General features: G+C 39.8%; 1 protein-coding gene across 2 annotated transcripts; it reads right to left on the bottom strand.

The window, feature by feature from the left end:
- Positions 1 to 18179: 18179 nt before the first annotated feature.
- On the bottom strand, positions 18180 to 24480 carry LOC148020749 (RAF-like serine/threonine-protein kinase PRAF). 2 transcript variants are annotated; one of them, XM_087698568.1, is made up of 8 exons: positions 20621 to 24480; positions 20411 to 20515; positions 20176 to 20328; positions 19932 to 20095; positions 19660 to 19807; positions 19413 to 19535; positions 19214 to 19301; positions 18180 to 18940 (listed from the first exon to the last, which is right to left on the bottom strand). In XM_087698568.1, exons 1-8 carry the CDS (start codon positions 24362 to 24364, stop codon positions 18774 to 18776), a joined length of 4692 nt encoding a protein of 1563 aa, XP_087554694.1. In that variant the 5' UTR covers positions 24365 to 24480; the 3' UTR covers positions 18180 to 18773. The 2 variants fall into 2 exon arrangements, 1 of the variants encoding a protein (XP_087554694.1); XR_015694584.1 differs by lacking the exons at positions 18180 to 18940; positions 19660 to 19807.
- Between the last annotated feature and the right edge of the window lie 2653 nt (positions 24481 to 27133).

Here is a 27133-nt window from a genome sequence, read left to right as displayed (position 1 = left end):
CACCTAGTAACAAATTCAAAATCACAAACGGTAAGGGGAAAGGGTTGTAGGGAGTTAAGAATCCATTGAAATCTGATTTTGTGCATACCTTGACATATAATATTCATTCATTTTAAGTCTTTAAAGAAAGGCCGTAGCATGAATCATTTTGGTGATGCCTTGGCAACAACACATTGCATTAAGGTGAAATCATGAAAAAAATTATATGTGCACAATCCAGACTATTTGATCTATAAGTTTACAACAGTCACCGTTATGGCACAACCTATTGCCATTCATGTAAGAATGGTGAATTTTCTAGCCTTAGGGTTCACTCTACCCATCTTTAATGGGTTAGTAGAGGAGGATGTGGAGCTTTACATAAGTGAGTTCCAAAAACTCATGTTTAACAATCAAATTCAGGACGAGTGACATCTAATCATGTTCTTTAACATGACCCTAAAAGGGAGGGCTGTAATGTGATATCACGGCTTAGAAGCGGGTACCATAACCACGATTGATCTATTCTTTGCAACCTTTCGAAGAAAATTTTCCCCTAAGAGAGGTGGACAATATTGGTTACATATTCCAAATGTGACATTTTAAGAGCCCTATGAAAATGCTCAAGCATATGCCAAGAAGATGAAAGAGGTCTTTTGCAAGCTGCAAGCCTCTATCCCTATCCCACCTGTTGTCCAATTACAATATTTCTTGCATGGATTGGACTTTAAAATCCAAGTTCAGTTGAGTAGTGTTCCTCTAGCAGATATATATATTGTTATAACCTAAGCAGAGGAAGTAGAGTCCCACCTACAAGCGGCCTGTGCATCGAGGGTAAATTTAAATTCAAGCCTTAGTCCTGGAAATAATCTGGGATTGGTTAGTGGACATCAAGGTGTAATTAGTACCCCTGTGACAAACCCGAATGGTAGAGATAGCATGATACAAAATATGCCTTTGTTGCCAAAGTCTACTCCAAATGTCATTAAGACATCAGTAAGCCAAAGAGCTCCTTTTGTAAGCCAAGGGTCCATGCAGGTAGTAGCCCCTTTATAAGTTGTACAACCTAGTGAGGGTAGCTCCTGAAGCCACTGGTTATGAATCCTCTACATAAAACATTGTAGAGGAAGTAAAAGATATGATGAAACATTATACAGATATAATCATTGAGCAATACTGCCAAATCACATAGACGCTAATTTCTTAAAGCATCAACGATTTAGCTGTAAGTGGTGTGGTGGGAAACATTTCCCTCAGTCCAATCCATGCAAGAAATATTGTAATTGGACAACAGGTGGGATAGGGATAGAGGCTTGCAGCTTGCAAAAAACCTCTTTCATCTTTTTGGCATATGTTTGAGCATTTTCATATGCTTGAGCATCTTCTTGGCATATGCTTGAGCATCTTCTTGGCATATGCCAAGTCTGATGATGAGGGGGGCCCATCACGATTTAGTTGTAAGTGGTGTGGTGGGCAACATTTCCCTCCTAATTGTCCTAATGTCAAATGTGATATATGCGGGAAGTCTGGTCACTTAGCCCACCACCTATTGGAATAGGGTTAGCTCTCTCCAGCAAGGTAGTCAACAACCTGGTCCTATGAACCATTTTCCTAATAATGAGAATACTAAAGGAAAGAGCCCTAAGAAAATTTTGCAAAGGGGTAAATCCACTCTTGAAGAAATGCCTAGTGGGGTAAATTAGGTTAAAACTTTTCTAATCAATGAGAGTTTATCTCCTAACAATGTTAGGGTAGTAACTAGAAGTTAGAAAATGAAGGATGCTTAGAAAGATGACCCTAGCACAAGCAAAATTAATCCTAAACCTAGCAAGGATGACAAGAAGGTGTTGGATGCCTAGGTGGGGCCTCTTAAAAATGAGGGTATTCTAGAGGAGCCTATGGTCAAAAGAAAATAGAAATTGAAAGAAAGCGAGGGTACTAAAACTATCAAGAAGCCAAAAGAACGATTGATATGGAAAGAGAAGAGAGTAGTGGCAAACTTCCATGAGTTTGACCTAGCAAACAAACTTTGTAAAGTTCAACCGAATGTGAATCTGCTACAAGCGATTCAATTATCACTAAATGTTTGTAATAAGGAGTTCAAGAAAATCCTACAAATAGGTCATGTCGTTGAACCTTTTGGTGTCCATCGAGTGGGAAGCAAATGGTAGGATCATTGTAGAGAAGCACTTCCCTAGGGTGCAAACATATGTCGATGGAATCTTGATAGACAATGCAATGGTGGATCCCGGCTCACATCCATAAATATTATGAGTATGGATTTATTGAATAGGCTGGGTCTACCAATCCAAAAGGATGTGATGACAGTTTTAAAAATGGCTAATGATAGCCTAAGATAACCAGAAGGAATGGTAACGCAAGTCCATGTAATGATTGCTAATATTGGTGTATCCTTGATTTTCATGTTATCCGATTTGTTGGGAAGCCAAGCTATTATTGTTGCTTGGAAATCTACTATATTTCGATTGTTTGATGGATATCCCAACTAGTCGATTGACTTTTGGGCATGGGTGAAAAAGAATAATTCTTGATGCATACCTTGAGCACTCATTGGATGAAAGGACATTACCTCCCACTATAGAATGGGAGGCACTCAAGGGAACCTCAGCTTATCAGAACCTCAAGTTCCAATGATTCTTAAGAGGGTTCTACGACAGAGGAGGCTTATGAGCCAATAGAGGCAAAGGACAGTGGACTCCCAATGATTCCCGCCCCATTTAACTCAACACTATGTTATTTGCTAATAAGCATGCAAATTATGTAGCACTCCTATAGATTTTAGCTATATATTTGCATGGAGTTATCAGGATCTGAAGGGGATTCCCCCTTTTGTTGTGCATACGATCCCATTGAAAGAAGGTAGTAACCCAGTGATGTAGAAGATTAGACGAATGGCTTTTGAGTTGAGGGAGCCTCTTTTTGAGGAATTAATGCGTTTATAAGAAAGGCTAGTTTGATGTTTTCCATTGAACATATGGAATGGTGCTCACTAGTAGAAAGAAAAAGAACAATCAAATCCGCCTCTATGTCAATTTTAAGGAATTCAACAAGCTGATGGTGAAGTATTATTATCCTCTCGGACAAAATCATGCAAAGTGGCATTTGAATAAGTTAAAATGGAATTATCCAAAGCATCGGTTTTAAATGCTCCTAAAAGGGGGTGAGGTTTTCTATATATTTACGACAGCAAGGTGTAGTATTAGTTGTTACCTATCCCAAATTTGGGAGGCACAGATTTATCATCCCATTTCATTCACAAGCTAGAAGTTGGGAATTTTAGAGCTTCGTTTACAGCTATTTGGAGAAGGTTTGCTTGGCAATGATGTTCGCCACCAAGAAGTTCAAACACTATATTATTTATGAGAAGGTGGTGTTTTTCATTAACACAGAGGGATTGCACTTATTATTGAACAAGCTTCAACCCCGTAATCTCCTATACTAGTGGTTGATTTCTTTACAGTTTGACTATGAGATTAGGAGCAAGCCACCAAAGCTACAGGGTATTGTAGAGTGCCTAGTCAATTTGGTAAGCCTAAGGAAGAGTGGGCTGATATTAGTGACTACGAGGATTTATGCAAAATTGATGCAGCCTCTATTCTATCATGGTATGCATCCATCACCCATTATCTATCAACAGGTAACTCGGCAGAAACTCTTTCTAAATCTAAGAAAATGAAGACTAAGCAGCAAGCGCTTCACTTTTCAATAATAGCGGATATTTTATATAGGAAAGGTGTGGATGAGATTTATCATCATTGTGCAGTGCATGAGGAGGTACCCTTTATTCTAGAGGAATGTCATGATTTAGCATGTGGAGGCCATTTTGCTAGATGACTTACCACCCAAAAAATTTTAAGTGCTAGCTATTGGTAGCCAATGGTTTTCCAAGATGCTTTTGCATATGTTAAGCATTGAATGTTTGTCAGAGACACAATGTTAGGGAAAATCATAAGTGGCCACTTAATCCTATTCTTGTGACTTTGCCCTTTGAGAAGTGGGGCATCGATTTCATTGGACCTGTGCATCCTTTGTCTACTACATGGAAGCGTTATATCATTGTGGCGATTGACTATTTTACAAAATGGTCTAAAGCTCATGCTACAATAAAGGATAATGCTATCGAAACAACTAGTTTCATTATGGAACAAATAGTTTGCTATTTTGGTCTACCTAGGGAATTGGTGTCCAATCGTGACACATTTTTTGAATAAGGTTATAGAAGCTTTGACTAAAGCCTTGAAAATTAAGCATAATAAAACCACCCCATATAAATCCCCAAGTGAATGGCCAAGTAGAGAGTACCAACAAATAGCTTGTAGGGATTTTATCTAAGACTATATTTGAGGGAAAGCACAACTAGGACAAGAAACTTCATGTGACTGTTTGGATTTATAATACAACATTCAAGAGAGAAACACACACCCCATTTAAGTAAGTATATGGGAAAGAGTGTGTCTTGCCCTTGGAAATTGAGTTACCACAACTGTGAGGTTTGTATTGAACCATTCTTTAGGTGAAGAGAAAGCATTGCAAGAAAGGTTGATCTCCCTAGTATATCTTGATGAGATCTGATTGCATGCTTTGTTACATCAAGAAGTAGGGAAGAAGAGGATGAAAGTGCTTCATGACATTCGGGCTAAAATATATAAATTTGTGAAGCATCATGTGTGGTCCTATATTACGATGCATGTCATGAGTTGTTCCTTGGAAAGTTAGAACCCAAATGGGATGGCCCTTATAAGATCGTTCATATAGGAAAGAAGGGCTCTACATCCCTTTTAGCGGATTTGAAGGGGGTGGAGTTTAAAACTAAATTAAACTTTAATAAATTGAAGCCCTATTATGTATAGGGGTTGATGTCAAACTTGGTACCTTTGTAAGTCTTCAAGGATCCACCTTAAACTTGCAGTAGGTGCCAAGGTAATCGGATGGGTAGAATCATTCCTTACCTTGAATATCCATATTTTGAGCAGTGTTACCACCAAGGTCGAGTGATCTGGTGAAGTAAGGGTTATCATATTACTGAGTGGCAAGACGGATCTTTTACTTGGGATATTAAGGTCTACTACCACCATTGTCATAGGGTTCTTACTAGCATCCCTATTGAGTTTAATGATGAAGGAGGGATTGTACCGGTCATACATCCTCTCTCTAAGCTCAACTTTGACTATCATAAGTACAAATAGACCGATCGATATGGCATGGCCTATCAATGAAGCATGGGTTTATGCTTTGTGTTTTGACAGAGCTTCACGAGGGCCCGCTAAGCATGTGAGTGTCAGTATGGTTATTAAAGATCCCTAACGTAGAGTCATTATAAAAATGGGAGTTTATTTAGGCATCGCTTTTACTAATAACATGGCAGAATACAATGCCTTAATCATGGGGTTGAATATAGCCCGCTGACGTGTTGGTATCTGTCATTTATTGGTGAAAGGCAACTTGCAATTAGTGATCAATCAATTGAATGGGACTTACAGTGTGAGGGATCACATTGTGTGGATGTATCATCATGCAACTTTGGATATACTTGAGATGTTTGAGATAGTGACTTGTCAGCTGGTTCCTTGTCTCAGTGGAATCGCTTGTTTATAGATTCGTTGGCTAACTATGCATTTATTGAGGATGTATTTCTTGACTATGACTCTGAGGGGTCATTAGAGTTGCCTGATCTCATTAGCCCAGGACTATTGTGAGGACTGCTTGCTAACATGTCTTGTTATGGTTGCCGATGGTTAGTATGGGTGATGAATTAGGTTGCAATTGGCTATCTTCCTATCCTTTCATGGACTCATAGGATTGTTAAATTACATATTCATAGGACACCCCTTGCCATTTATGCAAGGGGCCTAGCTAATAATTCGATGCATTTAGAATAGGGCCTAAGTGGCCCATCCCTTGGTCTTGTGTTGTCTATCAGTATAATCTATTTGGGGACCAAGGGTTTATTTTTAGCCATGGAATGTTGATTAGTATGCTTTATAGTTTTGTTTCAGTTAGGCCAAAAGTGTCATTTCTTTTGCAGTATATTGGTTGATTTCATAAGGCCAAGAGGGCCATGTATTTGTTTGGTATGGGTGTGGTTAATGGTTTCTTGTCTTAGTGTTGTACTAAATAGATTTGATGGAGTACCTAGAGTAAGCCTCTTGCTGCACTGAAGCTTCTTGTGGCAAAGTCTAGGTGATGTCCTTCCTTTATGAGTTTCTCCCTTTGTGGAAAAGCCGTGTGTGTGTGTGTGTGTGTGTGTGTGTGTGTGTGTGTGTGTGTGTGTGTGTGTGTGTGTGTGTGTGTGTGTGTGTGTGTGTGTGTGTGTGTGTGTGTGTGTGTGTGTGTGTGTGTGTGTGTGTTGGGGGGGGGGAGGGGGGGGTTTCTTCTTTTGGGGACTGGCAGTCAAGGCATGAAGTCCCAAGATTGGGTTATGTGTGTTTGGGGAGGTCTAAGCACTTGCTTGCCTCTCATGAAGACATTATCTAGCATTTAAATAGTTATTTTGAGAGTAGTCCTAGTGATCATGTCTTACTAGCTTGCTAGGCAGCGGTTTCTAGGAGCTTTCGTTAGTTGTGAGGTAGATAGAGAAGCCTGCCAAATAAGAAAAGAGAAGAAACAATGAATATATCTAGAAAAATCCTATATAAAATACAGACTTGTGTAAAAAGGGATTCTAACCCCTGAACAAAAGAAAAAGAAATAAAACGAAAGAAAAATTTTAAGAGCAGATACTCATTGCCTTGCAAAGGCCTGCTAGGTTCTTGGGGGTACAAGTTAAACCCGATGCCTTGTCTTCCTAGGGGTAACGTCTAGCCGAAAAAAAAGTAAGGATGTTTGGAGCGAACATAAAAGTGAGTGAAAGAAAAGGATTTAGTATCACCTTGCAAGTGCTTGATAGGTTCTTGGGTGTAGAGTAGTCATGACTTGAGACTGATGCCCTATTCTCCTTGGGTCATAATATGCTTAGCTTCCTCCTTTTTACATGCCCCAGTATCAAGTCCTGAAGTATAAAAAAGTAATGAATCAAAAGTATCTAAAAATGAAAGACCATGCTATAAGAGTCCTCGTCTATAGTAGGAGTTCTTGGACCAATTGTCCTAGGTTAGGTAGATGGGTCAAACCATCACTTAGGATGACTGTGTTGATAGTTCTTTTTTTCCTGTTGGAGCAGTTGGTTAGTAAGTAGCTCTGGATCTCTGTCAAATTACAATTAACCCATCCCATGTGGATCTTCATGCTTTGATTTGTTCAAGGGGTAGGGTGAGAACTATGTTTATATTTTGTTGAGTATTCTTCTTTGTGGCAACTTGATGCTCTTTATGGTTTCTTTATATGCGAATCAATTCATGGATTCGACGAGCTAAGTTGCTCTATCTTGCAGTCACCAATGAGAGCAGATTTTTGGAGTCGATTTAAAGTGTCAAAGTGGCCTTAGAGGCGTAAAAGAGTAATTTTTTATGGAAAATGAATCGAGTGCAGATGAAGAAGCTATAGTTTTCTTGGATGCATTTCGACGCTAGGAACCCAACACAAGTCTCCGTTTGTCAATCAGAGGTCGTTTGACCCCCCATTTAATCCCCGCAAGGTTTGGTGTTATGAAACAACTACTGGATCCAAAAGTTAGAAAGAGCATGACGAAGGCCAAGTTGATATATTTCAATGCTATGAAGCTAGTTGTGCATATTTTAATGAACCACTCCAGGGAAGTGTGAACATGTGAAAAATGAACCAATTATTGAAGCTAGTTTCACATGTCCAAGGCCAGAACCACTCCAAGGAAGTGTGAATATGTGAAAAATGAACCAATTATTTTAATCATTAGAGTTAATGAATGATTATAAGAGCTTAAAGCTCATTTTTCCAACATGAAGGGAATTTTTTTTGTGCCCCCTCAAATCCATCGATTTGCTAATTTTGCCCAACTGGTTGAATGGAGAGGAATCCAGGGCTGGAGAGGAATGCTCGAGGGCCTAAGAGGAAGAATTTCTTCACTTTACATCACCACAAACTATGTGAGAAATTATGGAATAAATATAAAATTCAGAAATCGGTTTTTTTTGTCTCATCGCTCTCTCCTTTCTGCACCTTGTTCTTATGGCTCAATCTATGCGAGAGAGGGGTGGGCTGAAGCGATAGATTTTGGATGTGTGATGATGTTGAAGTGTTATGGAGTGTAATTTGAAGGTTGGGAATGTGTCAATGTCCATGGAAGAGCATCATGGCTTTCCGACTTTGAGATGCGAGTGGATTCATACTAATTTAAATGCGTAAGTGATTGTGTCTATCGTTTTATGATGAATCGTTTGTGCATATTATGCAAAATGTTCTAAAATGATTGAATATGATTTTCTTTTCTTGAAAAATCAAAATTCTCAATTGGTTCTTGTTGTTCGTATAATAAAAAATGAAAATCAAGAAAATCCACAACACGAAAATTGTGGAATTTTAGAGAAATTGAGGGTTTTATGAGTTTTCATGGTTCTTTTGGTATTCATATGGGTCATATGGAGTATAATGCTATATCTTGGTTCATGCAAGCTCTACATGTTTGAAAATTAGAAAAAATAATAATGAATAATAAGATAAATTGAGAAAAATTGAGAAAAATCGATTTTGTGCATGAAAATTTTACAGAATGTTATGAATGTGTCCATGAATGTATGGTGGGGCTAGGGCATGAGTTTTAGCCTCAATTTATCCCCATTATTTATATTAAAGTGTATATTTACATATAAAAAACACATTAAAAATACTATTTACACCTACCAACGATACAAAATCATAAATGATAGGGAAAAAGGGTTGTAGGGAGTTAAGAATCCATTGAAATCTAATTTTATGCATATCTTGATATATAGGATGCATTCGTTTTACATCTTGAAATAAAGTCAACAGCATAAATCATTTTGGTGGCAAACGACGCACTGCGTTAGAGCGAAATCGTGAAAAAACTTATTTGCACATAATCCACACTATTTAATCTATAAGTTTACTTGTTTTTGCACTCTATGGCATTCACTTTGCATCCATATTCTATATGCATGGTATCATGAGAATTATCTCTTGGATGCATAGCACTTGTTTGCGAATATTTGACCCACGTTAAGTGTGAGGTTCCCTAAGTTGTAGTTTTAGATGATTGTTTTCTTTGAGGCCTAATTTGGTAAGGATTGAATTATCTCCTAGAACATCTCATTAAAATAGAGGACTATGTTGCGTATGTGCTTTATGTTGGAATGGCACATCCTGGGACTAATCCCTGGGGTGTAAGAGAGTTGTAGTAGTGGGGCCACATCAATCCACTAAGGGATGCTGCATGTGTATGTGATACAAGGTGTATATCACTATTATGTTTAGGTACACCAATTGCTTGGAGTTGGGAAGGGCAACATGTTGGATTACGATTTAAAAATAGTAGCTACAAATGCATTCTTTGGTTCGAATAGTTCATAGTGTCTATACGCTCTTGGCCACAAGGCCATGGGGTTGTTTGGGTGAGTTTAAGAGGCCTGACTAGAGCCTTAGAGCCAATGTCTGGGCCCATTTTTGGTCCCAACAATTATTTATGTTTTTAAGTGTGGGAATGTGTATTTGTGCACGATCCATTACGTGTTATCCCATGTTAATGCCTTCTTTTTCTATCTCAAAATCTACGGCAACCTTAATACCTTCCTCAAGGTGTATTCCCTGTCAATTCTGTCCTTTCCCACCTCCCAAACAATGTTTTTTATTCTCTTTTTAATTGTGCATGCTTTCTTTATGTCAAATCTAAATACCTGCTTGTCTCCCTATATCTGTATATTGATCCATGAGCATGTTTCTCTCATCAAATTTCACATTTTTTCTTTTTCCCCCATTGTGAGTTATGCTCATAAGCTTTAGTTATTTAATTTTATTTGTTTTTATTTGTGTTCCATGAGAACATCTATTATCTACCTCTCAAAAGTGGATTTTAAGTTCATGATCCTATTCATCCCTTTGATGGGACACTTCTACTTTTTACATCGCTCTATTTTTAGTTATGAATTTTTTAATCTTGATTTTTTAAGTGCTTTGAGTGTTTTTTGGGGTTTTTGTTTGATTTCAATGTGAACACCTTGATTTTGCACCAAAAGCATATTTTTACATTATGTTCTTGTTCATTGCCTTTGAACTTTTCCTTTTCATGGCATTGCATTTTTTAGTCTCCACCTCTTGTTATTAATTTTCAAAGCATGTTATATGTTCGTTGCATCTTTATAGATTTTCCATGTGAACACTCAACTTTTCATCTTTGATTGTCCCTTTCGTCACATTAGATTAATTGCTTCAATATTTACCATGATTTCCAAGGTGTCAAGGATCAACCCTAGTCATGCCTTAACTTCCTCTGAATCTTCATTTTGAAGCATATGGGCCTTCCTCGAACAGCTCTTGCTACTTAGCCATGACAAATTTGCAGACTTCCAACTGGACTCTATGTTGACTTTCACTATATCCAAGTTGTCTCATAGAGTCTTTGTGTTTCATTCTCTACCATGCTTATAGTCTCTATCAAGCTTATGGATATGGTTTCTTGTGGACCTATATATGAGGCATTCAATCGGCTCTATGTCTGCTGATGTTCGATATTATTTCTTTCATGTAGTCTTAATTTTTCCTATGGACCTATATATGAGGCATTCAATCGGCTCTGTGTCTGCTGATTTTCGAGATTACTTCTTTCATGTAGTCTTAATTTTTCCTTCTCTTAGGCCACTTCCAGTGCAAGTGTTATAGCTAGTGATTGGTTTTTATTAGATTCATGCTCAATTAAGATGCTTTTGCCTTGTGGGCTTTGAGAGCTAGGTCTTTTTTTCTTTGAATTTTTCTTGAAGTTGATTCGATGTTGTCTCCTACTCCTTAATCACATCTTGAAGCTTCATAAGCATTGAATTGCACTTCTTTAGTTGATTTTGGAGCTCATGTACATGCTTCTCTTGAAGTTCCTTGAGTACTTTCTCATGCTCCTTTAATTTGTATTGGAGCTCCTTAAGCACCAAGTCTCTTGAAGTTCCTTGAGTACTTTGTTATTCTCCTTTAGTTGATCTTAATTGATTTTGAAGCTTCTCAACTTGCTTTTCAGAATCCACCAAGCATTTTTTTATTCATCTTGCATTTCTCCTGACCTACCTTAGATTTCTTAATTGCCCTTGAGTACATCTACCTGTCCTTTTTATGCTCTTGACACATCTGCTCTAAGGCTCCTACTCTTATGATTGTGCCTTGCCCCTTGGAAGATTCATGTACATTTTTTGCTATGTTTGTCACGATGAGGGCTCTCTTTTGGAATTAGTGATGATCATTTTAGGTGTGGTTCTACTAGCTCATTGATAAGCTCCTCAACTTGCTTTTCAAAATCCAGCAGGCATTTTTTATTCATCTTGCATTTCTCCTGACCTACCTTACATTTCTTAATTGCCCTTGAGTACATCTACCTGTCCTTTTTATGCTCTTCACACATCTGCTCTAGGGCTCCTACTCTTCTGATTGTGCCTTGCCCCTTGGAAGATCCATGTACATTTTTTGCTATGTCTGTCACGGTGGAGGCCTCTCTTCTAGAATTAGTGATGATCATTTTAGGTGTGGTTCTACTAGCTCATTGATATGTGCCTTCATGTTTCTCATTTGAGCCATTAGCTCACAAAGGGTTGCTATATCACTAGTTGGTTCCTCCTTTTTGGGCTACAAGATTTGTTATACCTATTGGTGGGCAATGGTTTGGTCCTTACTATGCATGGAATCCTCCCTAAATGCTTTGATGGGCTTCTCATATTCTTCCTAGGACTGCTTCATTCTAGCCTCTAATTTTCTCCACTCCTTTTTTGACAACTTCTTAGTGACACAAACTATCAACCACTCTTCTTCAATGTCTCCTTTCTCCTCTTCTCTCTGCACTTGCTTAGATCATCACTAGGGTTGGGGTTCCCTATCTCTTTTACCTTTCTATAGTATCCTCAAACAAATCCCTAGATGATACAAGTGGCTCTGTGTCTTGTAGTGGCATGCTATCATGGAGGGGTGCCCCTACACTAACAATGATTTGAGTGACTATGCTACCATAATTGTTGATGTTGTGTCTAGCCTCCCTATGATTGAGCTTTACTTTAGGGTCTTTAGGAATGACTCTTGTTCCTTGGCCACAAATTTAGTGACATGTTCCAGCCATAGGGCATTTGTCATGCTTAACCAAGCTTCTTGTCATTATATCATATGGGAGCCATTTGGGGATTCTACTTGGGCTAGTTGAGGCTTTATTGTAGATAGGGAGATGATGAAATAGTTGTGTTGTCACCTCAACTCTTCTTATGGAATAGCTCTTAAGAGAACTCCTTCATTGGCCATCACCTCACTGAGATTCCATCAATTCTCACCACTCATCCCACCTTTGAGAGATTTGAGGGGTTTTCTTTGCTTTACTGTACTTCCTCGATCCAATATTGATACCCAAGGTCTCTACTATTTTAATGTGAACTCGATGCTTGCCTCTTGCTTGCTATAGTTCTTGCCAAATTTTAGATTATATATGAATCTACTTGTTTTGGTAGTTGGGTCAAAGTTTCTAGTTAGTCCCATGTAGGTTCGAAAGTGGATGTGGATTGACGTGGATTTGATTCACTCACTAAGACCACACAAAAGGCCATACAAATGCATGTGCAAGTGCTAGTGCAATCAAGTGCAGACAAGTATGTGTGCCAGTGTCAATGCCAATGCACATGAGTGCACACGATTGCACCCCAGTGCACGCTAGTGCATGTGCATATACAAGTGCACCCCAATGCATTGCAAGGTGCTCCCTTCCTCCCTCCTCCTTCCCTTTGAGACTCCCTTACAAATAGGATGGGTGTTTGGCTTGGAAGTGAGAGGAAAGAGACTCTTGCAAGTGCTTGTGAACGTGGCACAATGATGTGCACTTGTATGTACTAGAAGGTAGTAGTGCACAGTGTGATCTAGTGGAGTTAATCTAGTAGTGGGTGCACAATGGTATGTATGTGTGATGCAAATAATTATGCCAGGTTGTGTGCAGGGTGTAGTGTACTAAGTGGGGTAGTGCACAAGCGTGTGTGCACTAGGGTAGTGCACTAGTACACAAGGTTGTGCACAATATGCATATATGTAGTGCACTAGGGGGATAGTGCACTAGAGGGTATGCAAGGTGAGGGTGGGTTAGTGCATTGTGATGCACTAGGATGGAGAGCGGAGTGCAAGTGATAGTGTATTGTGCAATCACCTAGGGTAAGTGCATTGGAGTATACTATAGTAGAAGTGTGCCTAACTGTAGTGTAGTATAGTAGAAGTGTGCCTAAGTGTAGTGTACTTGCGAAATGTGCAGTGCACTATGGTGTGTCTTAAGGTGCAAGGTGAGCACAAGGGTGTGTAGTGGTGATTGTGTGTAAGAGGTGCTTTTGGATGCACACTAAGGTATAAGGTGTATGTGCACAAGGGTGGGGTGTGTACATAGTGTAAGATGCAAGTGCAAGTGCTAAGGAGTGCACACAAGTGTATGTAAAAGTGTCAGTACAAGTGCCCATGCACTAGAGTACACACAACAAGCACACACAAGTGCACAAGGGTGTACACAAGTGCAAGGATCTATGTGCAGGGTTTTCAATGAATGGTAGTATGGCACACGGACACTATGAGATGCCTTGTTCCTTCCTCCTTCTGTTGATCGACCCTCTTCTTGTTCCAATGCACAAGAGAAGGCATAGGAGAATATTAAAGAGCTCTAAGAGAAATGGAAGGAGTTTTACTTGACATGATCTCTCACTCGACAACTTTAAAGTATCAGTGGGTTATTACACATTGCACAGCTCTCATCAAAATTTATGGGCCTCTTTTCTTTATTTTCTCCTTGCAGTTTAGCAACAATAGCTTGATTGTTGTAATGCTATGTAAATATGAATAAGATCAATTAAATTCACTACCAAGCCAAAGGAAAAACGACTATCTAGTTCAATAAAGATACATGAAGTTGCATATATAGGGGAATGAAAATACTAAGCATGATGGCAGTACATGATGTAATGGCAAAGCTCCTTGTTCAATGTCAAAAAAGATCATCCCTACAAAAAGAAAGGAAAATGGTTAGAAGGTTCATAGAAACAATGACTAAGTATACTAATGTGACATGATGTAATGACAAAGTTCCTTGTTCAATGTCAAAAAATAGCATCCCTACATAAAGAAATGAAAATGGTTGGCAGGCTCATCTGAACCATGACAAAGTATATTGATGTGAACTACATCAATACCACACAATATACGTTATGGAAGGCTTGCACAATTCTCTCCAAATTTACAAATATGGGGATCATGCTCTCCTCATTATTCAATATGTATGGCTTTCTAATACATAGGTTCCAAGTCCTACCTATGGTTCACAAACCACGAGTAGAGAATCACATTATCGAATCGAAAATGCAAGTAGGTTTTGAAACATACTCCTTACTCTACAATCTCTTGCCATGAGGTTTGAGCCATCTTCAAGTTGATCCACATACTTCTACTCATGGTTGGGAATGCACTTAAGTCCTATGCAATAAGCTTATGTACAAGCACTCATTGTTGGCATGCTCCTAGTAAACTTCTATTACTTATTTTTGTATGCATGTGCAAACTTTCTAAGCTAAGATGTTGCATAGATCGGATGCAAGGCTTGTGTGTAGCGAGCAGAAGAAGCTCTCCCTCACTCTCTTTTACTCATAAAAATGAAAGCACGACTCATAAAACTCTAAATAGACTTAAAGAAGAGTAAAGCAAAATTGAGCGACACACTATTGGGTGCAATCTCCCCCCATACATGGAGTGGGCACCTCCTCCATGCTGTATTTATAATATTAAAATGAATCTTGCTTTGCCCAAAGATAGGCCCTTTACAATCATTCTTTTCATAAAAGAGTTTTAGTTCACTGAATAGATGGTTGCAATCTATTGCACAACTCACAACTCCTGAGAAGAACAATAAAATATTTCTAGAATATCTTCAATACATCTCCTAGAATCTCAAATATCAATAAATATTTACAAAGAGGACGTGTGCACTCCTTAGAATAAACGGCAATGCGTCTATTTAAATAATTCAATGAAGAAATCTATGGAATAAATTGTGCTCGCCGCATGTATCCAATTCATCTTACTCTACACATCAGCTACCAAAAATTCAAAAATTCATGTTAGAAAAATAACTAACTAAATAAATGCAGCTAGCCATAATAAATCACATAATCATTGGACTTCCATTAAATAATCAAATCATGTAGACGTTAACACTTGAGATATGAATATTGTGGCATCACCCATGTATGGCTTCACCCGCGTTCACACTTGCAAGTCTCACACCCGGAAAGGATAGGTGTCCCCACATCAATCTTCCACCCAAGACAAAAAGTAATTCGTTCTTAGGAACGTGCCCGGCACTATAATGGAGAACCATTCAAGGCGCTCATCCTATCAACATGCACACAAGGAAGAACCATCGAAGGTGCACATCCCCTCCTATATGTGCCATCTCACAACATAAGAGGAGACCCATCAACCACCAAAATTACTTGTCAACTAAAATACACTCAATTTGTGATGCTACTAACAAAAATAAAAAATAAACATAACTCCATACCATATCTAAATCTTTTTAAGCTTCGTATTATATCATCCTTATCAATCCATACAAATTCTCAAACCTTCTTTATCAAATGCTTGAGAAGCCATCTTTCACTTAGATTGTGAATATTTTCTCATCAAAGTTTACTTCTATAATGATAGAAATGCTACCTATGAGTCATGTAAATCACTTGATGGTAGTAGCCAACAGCATGGTTATTGTCCATACCTATGTCAAAAGGCATAATCTTACACAAATAATACTAGTAGCTCTTCACATGTATTAATCTTATGACATTACCACAACATGAAAAAGATGATTCTTTGTTTACTTGGAGAGACAATGTGGGAGCCAAAACAAAGGGAAGAGGCAAAGAGAGCATGTAGCTAGCAAGAGCAAGAAGTTGAAAAAGGAGCCATAGGTTGCATTGTCCAAAATGGAGCCATGGAAAAGTGCACTTAGAGAAAAGACTAAATTATCACCCAAGTTCCAATTGAGGTGCAAGAGATTGAATCACTAAGGTGGCAAACTATGCAATACACGCGTGTGCATGTGCGCATGTGCATACACGCACATGTGTTTTATATTTATCTTATTCAATAATAATAATATGGGATCTAACAAACCTTTGAAATACTTTGCTTAATAGTAGCATGTTTTAAAAAATTTGCACATAAAATCCAAAGAGTTACACAAGAGGAGAGGATCTCCATGTTACATGCAAGCCAAATATGAAAAATATTTCTAAAGATTGATATAAAAATTTTATGCTGTGTTAGAAGCAGTTCTTAGTTGGTGTTCGTGTCATCTCATTTTACTAGTTTACCATACTAGATTCTTGTTAGTGAAGTAATGGTTAGCTAAGAGTACATACAAATGTAATGTAGATGAAAATGAAGCTAGTAATCCTTTCCGCACTAGAAAAAAAAAAGTAAGTCAAATGTAGCCTTTGTACTAGTTTGTGCCATAGGCTAATTAATGTGGGATGCATGATGACAATGGGTAACCATCACGAGTTATGGCGACCCTTTATTTTAATTGTGTAGAATTCAACCACCTATCATCAATAAAAAGTTTATTGGAGGCTACTTCATAGGTAGAAAGGCATGCATGGCATGCTTGCATCAAAACTCAATACATCAACTATACTTATTATTTCTTGGTTATCGTATGCATTCATATATTCCAAGTATAAACTTAGACCAACTATTAGGCAAAGTGAAAAAAACCTTTTAGGTGTCATGTTCCACATTGCTATGAAGGTTAACTATATATGCTACTTTCCTTAAGCATGCAAGCTGAGTTAATCAGCATATTAGTGATCGTGTGATATCGTGGGGGTATGCCTCAGCCATATGCCTCATCTACATCCCCTCAATTGTTCCTTTTTAATCAAGTTATGCAACCTTCAAAAGTAATATGCCCATCAAATGCAATCTTCCAAAACCTACCCTATTGTACCACTTCCACCCCTATTGCATTATTGCTTGAGCTCTCACCGATGATAGTTACTACATAATTGTCCAACAAGTTCTCACCAGCTTGATCAAACCAGGTTCTTCATACATGATTATCTTGTTCAATTGGGGATACATGAACTAACATGTCATGGCCATGATCCTTACAATTTTAGTAACCACTCACTTGCAATGCCTTGTCCATATAGGCAACTTGGCAATAGTTGAAGGTGGAAGTGCATGCAAACTCCTTTTCGGCAAGCCTTGTGGTAGATGGCCCAACTATCACGGTATGTGGGTGCACCACACCGTGAGATGACTAGAGGTCAAGTGACATTACATCTTTTACAATAGCATGCCAACTCGTGTTAATTCGTGATACTTTGATTTAATTGTGCCACATGGTTCAAAAAAGTAGCAAGCTTTTGTGAATCCAACTTGATCTAACCAAGTTTTTAAAAAGCACATATCAACTGGAATCAGCTTCCCACATGCATCCAACAAAGAACATGGTACATTTTGCCACATCAAAGACTGCTTTACCTAGTAGAAACTATTGGAAAGCCTTCAAATAATCTGAACCATCAATTAATTTTGATGGATGGCTGCTGATGTTGGAGACGGCCTATACGCATTTCACTCTGAATGATCCAACATCATGCTAACAAAAATACTTCCACAATCCACTTTAACACAAACAATGACTGCATTGAGCTGCTAACACAAATTCTATATATTAAAAATCTCCCATGGCACAATGGTGTCAAAAAAGGTAACACAACAATGATGTAAGACAACAATGATGTAAGACAAGGCATTTTCATAATGCATGGAGAATAAAGGAAACAGATTTGAGCACTAGTGCATGCTTGGAAACTTCAGTCAATGTGCAGCAACCAAAGAGTGCAGCAAGCTGTGTGCATATTTGCCTTTAAGTGGGTCCATAGCTTTAAAATGATGAAAGCATGCCAATGATTTCAGCGATAAAGCACATATATTTTCAAGTCACTGAGTTTGCCAAAAATACAGGTCTCCATTTTGAGCACAGACCTTGCAGAGCCTCAAAATTTGGTTGTTGAATCAAGTTCTTCAAATTGAAAGAATTCCAACGATTTCAGCGATAAAGCACAGATATATTTTCAAGTCACTGAGTTTGCCAAATATACAAGTCTTCATTTCAAGCACAGACTTTGCAGAGCCTGAAAATTTAGTTGTTGCATCAAATCCTTCAATTTTCTATTATTTTGCAGACTGCAGTAGTAACAGCCAGCACACTACAATGTAGATTCCAAACAAGAGCTCTAACTAAGGATAAAATTAGTACTTCTCTTAGCATAAGTGTCCAATGGCATTGAAAACTGAGCAAATTTACAGATACATAATGGCTCTGGATTATCAAGATGAATAAAATAATATTTTTTCTCCATGACATATCAAATAACAACATATCAATGTGGAGTTCTCCAGCATTAAATACATTTTCTCAGGCCTTTTGAAAGATATAAACACTTGTCTCTAACATTCTGAACCAAAACTTTTTAGCGAGTCATGGAGTCTTCACTAATATTATGAGAAGGTCCTTCGCCTTTAAATCATACTATAGAACAGCCCATCATTGTGTTAAATGACAAGCGGATGCTTGAGCAGTATATACAAGGTTGCCTGCGTATATTAACAGATGCAATATCATCATTATCTGCTATTCGTCATTTAATATTCATTGATGCAGCAATTTCCCTGAGCCCCTTGGCAACATCAGAAAATGCTGGCCTATCTGAGGGATCATGTGACCAGCATCGCTCCATCAAGCTTCTCCATCCAGGATCACACCAACTTGGAATAGTAAGACGCAATGTATTGTTCACTATCCCCCCTGTTTACCAGAGTACAGAATCTCTTAAATGATGCACAAATAGCATAAGTTGGTAAAACCACAGATGAAGGCGATACGAAATAGTGAGAACGCCCACATACAGGATCCTAATGGCACTAGATGTAAGTGAATCCTACGACTTCGGACACAAAATGTGTTACTAAAATTTCAAGTGTAGTAAGTGACAGATTCAATGTTAAACTGCTCAAAGATACAAATGAAGTCCTAGAACTTAATAACAACATACCATGCTGCACTGAAATTTATCCTTACCAATAATTTCCCCACAGTGCATATTTGCGTATGGCTCCTCCCCAGTGAGAAGTTCCCACATAACAATACCAAATGAGTAAACATCAACCTGTATGAAACCAATAAGGAATGTGATCAAATAACATACAGATATGTATTATGAACAAGGGACAAGAACATAGTATATCACATCCCCAGACCATTCAGCAAGCCTACATACTTTATTTGAAACCATGCCACAGTTGCCACTCAATAATTCTGGTGCCATCCATGGAAGTGTTCCACGCACACCTCCTGAAACTAGTGTATTATGCTTTACTTTTGAGAGACCAAAATCGCCAACCTGCAGCATAGCAAAGGAACTATCAACTGACAACTGAATGTGATATTATACAAGCATTCACTCCTCCTAACCCAGCCTACTCAATCAAATGTGATATCCCAATTTTGGTCACCCAAAAGGTAACCTTGCAGATTGGCCGATGAGCATCTCTCATGTTCACGAGGAGATTCTCACACTTCAAATCGAAATGGACAATCTGTTTACTGTGCAAGTACTCCATTCCAAAGGCAGCATCCATGGCAATAAACAGACGCTTTCTACGATCTATGGTCCTGTATACAAAGTATGAGCGGGAGTCCTAAGAGAACCGCCCAAAGGCGCCAACAGAAGGCTTCCAAATAATAAGTATAGAACCTTACTCTCCGGCTCTCAGGGAAAAAAAGATGCGGGTAATACCTGTCCTTTTTGTGCAAAACCTGCTTCAAAGAGCCATTCACCATATACTCTGTCACAGTTGCCAATGTCCCGCCAGGTCCATCAGGCACTACACCATAAAAGGCAACAATATTGGGGTGATGGAGTTGGGCTAGTGTGCAAGCTTCCTTCCAGAAATCTGCTATCTGTGCCACACAATGTTCAGGTCATCATACATGCAGTTGAGAATTGTTTCTCTAAGAGCTGGCACATTATCCAATTTTACCAGTCGCTCTTGCTGTGAAGGAGAACCCATGAAACAGCTTGCTTTTATGCGCTTGATTGCAACATCTGAACCTCTCCATTTTCCATGGAACACAGTCCCAAAAGTTCCAGATCCCAACTCTTTTAGCTCTTCTAAATCAGCGTTCTTGATAATCTGATGATACATGTGTCACTGCTGGCATCAGCACCCAAACTAAGACATGACATTTTACTTAAACATCATGCAAAATGCTCACCTGTAGACCTCGAGCTCTTGCTTCTGCTTCAGCCTGGGAGGAAGCTGACTCCTCTGTTTCCTTCGAAAAAATATCATCAGTTTCATCACCATTAACCTGGGGAACCTGATTCACAAGAGCACAAAAATACAAATATATTAGCAAGCCATGCCTGAACAATATGACTAGCAGACTTGTCAGCTGAATGGCAAATCCATCCATGCCACATACCCCATCTGTTAGCTCATCAGTTGCACCATTTAGCACCATCGGTGCTTCCCTTGCTAATTGACTTTCATCCGTGCCTACTTTCAGCCAGCCATTAACTGTGCTTGATTCAGCAACAGACCAGCTTCTGTCTTGTTCAGTGATGGGTGTCGATGTTGCATTTTCTTCCTTTGTCAGTGACCCGGCAGCTTTCTCATTAATGGTGTTAACAACCACTTGCTTGGGCTGCATATGATCCACCTTGAGATCCGCATTTTTGCTACTTCTAGAGGGCCCTTGATCTGAGTTAAGAATAGATGAGATCATACCATCTGCCAGTTGCCCAGTGAGAGACATGTCAGAAGTAAGTGCAGCTTCATCTTTACTAAATCCATCTTGGATGCAACCTGTTCCATTTTGCCCAAAGCAAAACTCTGTGGAATTTGTGCTGCTCAAAGGGCTCTGGTCATAGACTGGGGAAGCTGGAGAGTTTGGTGACATAGCCATGCTTAAAGTAGCTGCAGGAGCTGCCAGCCCTGTGACAGAAACAGCAGGTGTTGTCCGCAAGGGTACCAACCTGCCTGCAGGGATCCCATCAACACCTGACAAACGAGCACTTCCGTGCATGGCAGGCACCTTCACATCACATTCAGAACATGCCATATCGAAATACACAGGAGAGACGTGTGAAGGTCCGACTTCTGCTTCACCCACAACAGTAATTGGACTTGTAGACCTGCTGTTTTTCTCCCATTTGAAAGATTCTGCGACAGCAGCACCATGGCCCTGCCCATGATTTTCTGTGGGTTGGCCAATGACACTTGAATTATTTATCTTTCTATGTGTTAGCATGAAGTCAGAGATGTGACTGCTAATGGGAGTTCCAAAGGTTGCAGAGTCAGCCTCATTCACAGTGTGCACATGGGCAGAAGGAATTACATCAGAACATAATCTTGGGTCCAAAGAGGACAGAGCCCATGAGTCTGTCACATTTGAACGCCATTGAGACTGAACTTGGCCTGCAGCCAGAGAGACATGAGGATTTTCTATAATGGGTGGCCGACTGACAGGGACTGCATATGTTGAAAAGTTACCATGCTGCGACATTAATTCAACAGGCATTGCTTGTGTTCTTTTTTGGCCATGATCTCCTCCTGCTTGACTGACGCCAAAGCATGATTGGCCTCCAACAAATTTATCCTCCTCAAAACCCTGTCTAGTTTCCCCATCCTTGTAAGGGATGTGTTCAAAGGCCAGTCGTTTTGAGAAAGGATCGTTTAAACCCTCCGGCTCTCCATGCCTTAGCTGCATGGCTATATTCACTGCTTTATTTTGTGTATCTGTATATCCTTGATGTAACATGACCTTTTCATGCACTCTAGGGTCATGGCACTCACTGCATGTGTATTTGGATTTGTTTGAATCAAGGCGACCATTTGATGCAAGTAAAGTTTCTGCAAAAGCAGTATCATGATACGAAGGTATGCGATTTTTTGAACGAACTTCTTGTATGTGATTCTCTGGAATATGCCTCCCATTGGCCTGTTGCCACAACTGCTCCCCTTGCTCTATTTCAGCTGTGCCACCAAAATGGCCGTGCTGGTGCCATACATGAGGCTCACCACAGTGACTGCAGCTATCTAAGAATCTGGAAGAGCTATTCAGTCCATGCTTCCTCAAAGGCTGATCAGGAAAATGGGGTGGTCTTCTCATGTGCGGCTGGTCACCAATTGATACAGAAATGCCCCTGTGGACGTGAGAGTGTTGCTGACCACAAGAACACCTTCCCAGATAATCAGAAGTTAACGCCCTGGGGGATGAAGCATCTGCACCAATCTGGTACGGAGGAGCTGGTGACAATCCAGGGGGGATTTGCCCATGGCCTTGCCTAGACCCTTGGTAAAATGAAGGGCCAGCAAAGTGTTCAGCATTCCAAGCATTTCCGTCACAGCCAGCTACATGGTGCAAGCAACGATAAGCAGCTTGATGATGTGATTGAGGAAGAATGTGATGTTGTTTATGCATGTCTGACAGGGCATGCTTCGGTGTCTCGACCCTTCCCACATTCCCTTTCATCTGTGATTGCCATGCTGGCAGAAGTGGCTGCTGCTGCTGCTGTTGGAGATTTTGCTTATGATGCTGAAAAAAATGCTGAGATTCTCCAGGGGTAAGGAGCATCTCAGATGGCTGCTGCATATGAGACCTCTGCTCTGGATAGGCAAATGGGGTTCTACGATCAAGTTGAAGTTCCGTTTGATGCTCTGATTGATGTATGAGTCTGCTCTTGGAGTCTACACGGTGCATACCAGTCTCAGAAACCTGCCAATTCTCACACCTTGGAATTGCTACATCATGAAGTGCCATCCTAGGTGAATCAGTAGCTACATGGTAGTGTTGATCATAATAAGAAATGCCTGAGGAGCTACCTGAACCATCTTGATTGACATCACCCTCATAGCCATGAGGTTTGATCATCACTTTGCTAAGATGGTCACTTGAAATATGAAGAGACGAATCTACCCCTACAGATTTTAAATCTGTCTCATGCCTAGGTGCATATGGTGGAGATGAGGGAGCAGATGGTGGTAACGAAGGGCCCTTCAAATAGGTCCTTGCATTGGCTACTTCATAGTGAGTTGGTCTCCCAAGACTTTCACTGACGCGTGGAAGAGCTCCTTCATCATCAAGACCAACCGTGCAAAATTTGCCTTCCATCCCATTGACAGCATTAATGAACCTGTGATCCAAATCAACGCAACCATCATCTGCTTCATTCTTCAAGCCAGCCTGCTGCACCTCAAGCTCTGCAGGAGATGTGAAAAAGAACAACCGAAGCCTGGAAAGCCCACCACTTGATTCTATCTTGTCATGCTCTTCCATCATATTCTGCCAGTCCTCATCTGAAGAGACGGAAATGAGAGCATCCAAATCCTCACCAGGAAGCTGATATTTGAATCGCAGTGGCAAACCATAATATTGCATCATCTTGGATAAAAAGCCGTTGAGGTCCATGCTCCTATAGACTGTCACAATGCGAGTTTCACCTCCAACATACCTGAGTTTGCCATCAACAGGTCTGGGCATGATTTTGCCACCAAAACTGCAGATCAACTTTGCAGTAGAAGAAGGCTTGGCCTGGTGTGTGGTCGGATGCTCATCAGGACCCTCTGGCATGGATAGGGTAAAGCAGTTTCCAATGAGATTATGGGAAGAACTGATCTCTGATAGGGTTGCAGTTATGTCCTGGCGACCAAAATGACCCCACTTCTCACAAGATTCTTTCCGGTGCGCCTCATGCAAAGCGATGTTTGGGGCTAATTCAAACGTGACAGGATTCACCTCGGCAAAGCAGAGTTCCTCTTGGCTGTGCCCGCTGCTCTGAGAGAGGCTTTGAATTGGCCTCGAAGGCTTCCTGGGGGATCGCTGAGTTCCCCCATCCACTTGGAGGTAATCAGAGTGATCCTGATCAGCATCCGAGCAAGGAAAGCGATCTACGTGACCGATAGAAGGCACCAGATGGCCGGATTTCGTACCTAGGATCAACTGCGCACCGTCATCATGAAGGAAAGCATCTGGGATGGAATCTGAGCAATCTGCCTGCTGATCCCACCATGGTCTTGTTACTACTTCTGCTATGTCCTGCTTGCGGGAAGCGTCCATGGAGCTGCGATCGCGAACCGGACTGCGGAAGGGCCCGGCCGAGGAGGCGTCTCGAGGGAGAGGCTTCTTCTTGGAGGGGCTTGTGATGCTGCGAGCAGGGACTTTCATGATGGCTGGCGATACAGAGACATGATAGATGAGAGGCGAAGCTCCCCCAAGCTCCCTGGCTATGGCGGGAGCGCGTGCTGTGCTCCTTCATCACGAATAAAAGAAGAGAAAGAAAAGGAAAACAAGAGGATGGATGGTCTTTTGGGTGAGAGAGAGGAAGCCAGGACGAATTTCCGTCTTTTTTCCATCTTTTCCATTATTCATTTGTTTTGTTTATTTATTCTTTTAACTTTTCCAAATTTCATGGTCTTTATTTTTTTCCAATTTCAAGTTTTATTTTATTTTTTATGTTACTTCTCGTACAACCGAAGAAACATTTCATTTTTTTATTCATCTAAATTATTTGTTTCCTCTACATTTCAAGTTTTTTCTCTTTTATTTTCTTTTTTGGCACACTTTCTCTCAATTTTGCCTCTGCTTTTCGGGCTGTTGCAGCATGAATTTCCTTGTTTTACGTATCTACTTTGTAATTAACCGACAATTATTTATTTCTGATTTTCAATTGACCTAGTTTGCATTCGATTTCCGATAATTATTTATTCTAAATTTTTTGATTGTCGTATTTTGCAATCCAAATATTTTCAATATGGATATTTATTTTCAATATATCTATATGGAAGTATTTAATTTCAGACCTTTTTTTGTTTGCCCTTTTCCTATTGAACGACCGCTTCCGACGCAGCTTGCCGCCTTGTAGGCGGCCATTCCTACGGGGGCTGCCACGTGGCTTACCTTTTCGGGGAGGGGGTCGTGCTTCTGCCACGTACGCGGTCTATCGACATACAGTGGATGATCAATGAATCATGCTGACATGGACCTCATACATACACGAGTATACGTGATGTGAAGGAATTCATATTCGTCTCGACTCTCTGTCTCTCACATTCATTGTATAGCCTCATAGAATCGTTAGGTCTTCGTCTCTCTTCTTCTTCTCCTCCTCTCTCTCCACTCCTAAGGTTAAAGGTTTTTACTAGGCTAAAGTCTCTCTCTCCCTCACACATATAATGGACGATGGGACTTATTATGGCTCTCTCTCTCTCTCATGGACCTCGACCTCTATAATAATGAGATAGTGGGTGATGGAAAAGCTCTCTCTCTCTCTCTCTCTCCCTCTCTCTCCATTATGGATCATTGATGCATCTCCACATCTTCACTCATGATTGCAAATATATTAGCTTTGTAAATATTTATGCTATGGTGCTAGATATCACAAAGGTCGCTTTATCTAGCTCCATGAACTCTTGATTCAACAAGTATACACATAAAGTGTCATCTTCATGTGCCTAGAAGTTAGAGATTATCTCTAAGATAAATGAGGAATTATCCACTCTGACATCCAAATTTCGGCCCTGATGTAGCTACTTCAAGATTTATGTGTACAAAGATGAATAAATGAATAACAAAATCACATGCTTGTCCCAATGTCAGCTTAGTGGTTGGGCTCATGATCATTAAGTTGGGCTCATGATCATTAGGTTGTAGGTTCAAGTCTCATTGAGTGCATCACTTAGTTGGACACCTATATTCACATGATGTGATCGCATAAGTCTAGGCACTTGCTTGCATGAACACGTGATTGGTCCTCCTCCTAATAGGGTCACCAATTAGGAGAGTCCCATTGGGATCAAGCTCTTTGATATTCATTTCACATGCAAGCTATCTTATTTATGCATAGGAAAATGCCACCATGCCTCTTGCCCACTCTCTCAACTAATATGTGAAGGGGAGTCACCCCTTATGGGTGTTTGCATGTGTGTGTGTGTCGCATCTCAAGGAAAAAACCAAAAGCAAAAGCTCATATAGAAGTATCACACAAGTAGCTCAATCCATGCGAAAGAAGTCTTTGAATCAACCATAGCACAAATTTGTGATGCTACTAACCCAATCACGGCAATTCATGTCACATACCCTATAACACTCACAATTAAGCTAGGCTCTTAATATGCAAGTCAACCATATATACCATCATGCAAACCAACTTCACATGCACTCACACCTATATGTGCACAGTATTGAACCATAGAAATCATATGTAGGACATTGCTTATATGTGGAATATTCACGCAAGTGCCTTGTTACTTGCTTTAGAAGTTTGTCAATACCATGTGAATTATTGCAGACATGGGTAACAAACAAATGACTAATCTTATATACCACCACCAATCTATGTTCTATATTTCAATAGGAAAACCTACCACATGCATCATCATGAAGCTTGTAGGAGTTTCTATGACTATATATTCAAGGTATAGCATTGAAATTAAGTGTCACATCTAGCATATGTACAAACAAACAAGTAGATGTCAAATAGCACATCCACAAAATTCACATTAAAAGTAGACTTAGTGTTTGTCCTAGAGTGAGAGCTTTTCGTCGTTCAATGAGGTTCATCCTAGACATGTCAAGGTTGACACACAACTATATCACTTCAAAACCTAAATCTCCATATTATTGTGCTTGCTTTGTATACCTATATCGATTCAAAACCTGGATCTCCACATGATTGTGCTTGCTTGGTGACTCCTTATGGATGACATTTGGAGAAAGAATACGAGAAAGTATATTTGATATGCACGATATTTCACTAAGCATTATACGAATGATAGAAGAGCAAAGTTCAACCTATGATATCAAGCTTCTCTCACTCTCACCTACACACTACTTTTTCTCATCCTACTCCTTTATTGAGTTTTAGCTCTACAACACTCCATGTCTCCCTCCGCCCACTAGAATTTCTTTTGTTCTTTTCATTGTTCTCTCATCCAC

The sequence above is a fragment of the Lygodium microphyllum genome, chromosome 18, assembly GCF_053477565.2.
Source record: "Lygodium microphyllum isolate KBCC chromosome 18, Lygodium_microphyllum_v1.1.10, whole genome shotgun sequence".
NCBI lineage: Eukaryota > Viridiplantae > Streptophyta > Polypodiopsida > Schizaeales > Lygodiaceae > Lygodium > Lygodium microphyllum.
This window is presented reverse-complemented; position numbering and strand designations above follow the sequence as displayed.

Coding starts and splice junctions, on each gene's coding strand:
- LOC148020749 (XM_087698568.1), bottom strand. CDS start 24,364: ATGAAAGTCCCTGCTCGCAGCATCACAAGCCCCTCCAAGAAGAAGCCT. Junction 19,808..19,931: donor GTTTTGCACAAAAAGGACAG/GTATTACCCGCA, acceptor CTTTGTATACAG/GACCATAGATCGTAGAAAGC. Junction 19,536..19,659: donor CTCATCGGCCAATCTGCAAG/GTTACCTTTTGG, acceptor GCTATGCTGCAG/GTTGGCGATTTTGGTCTCTC.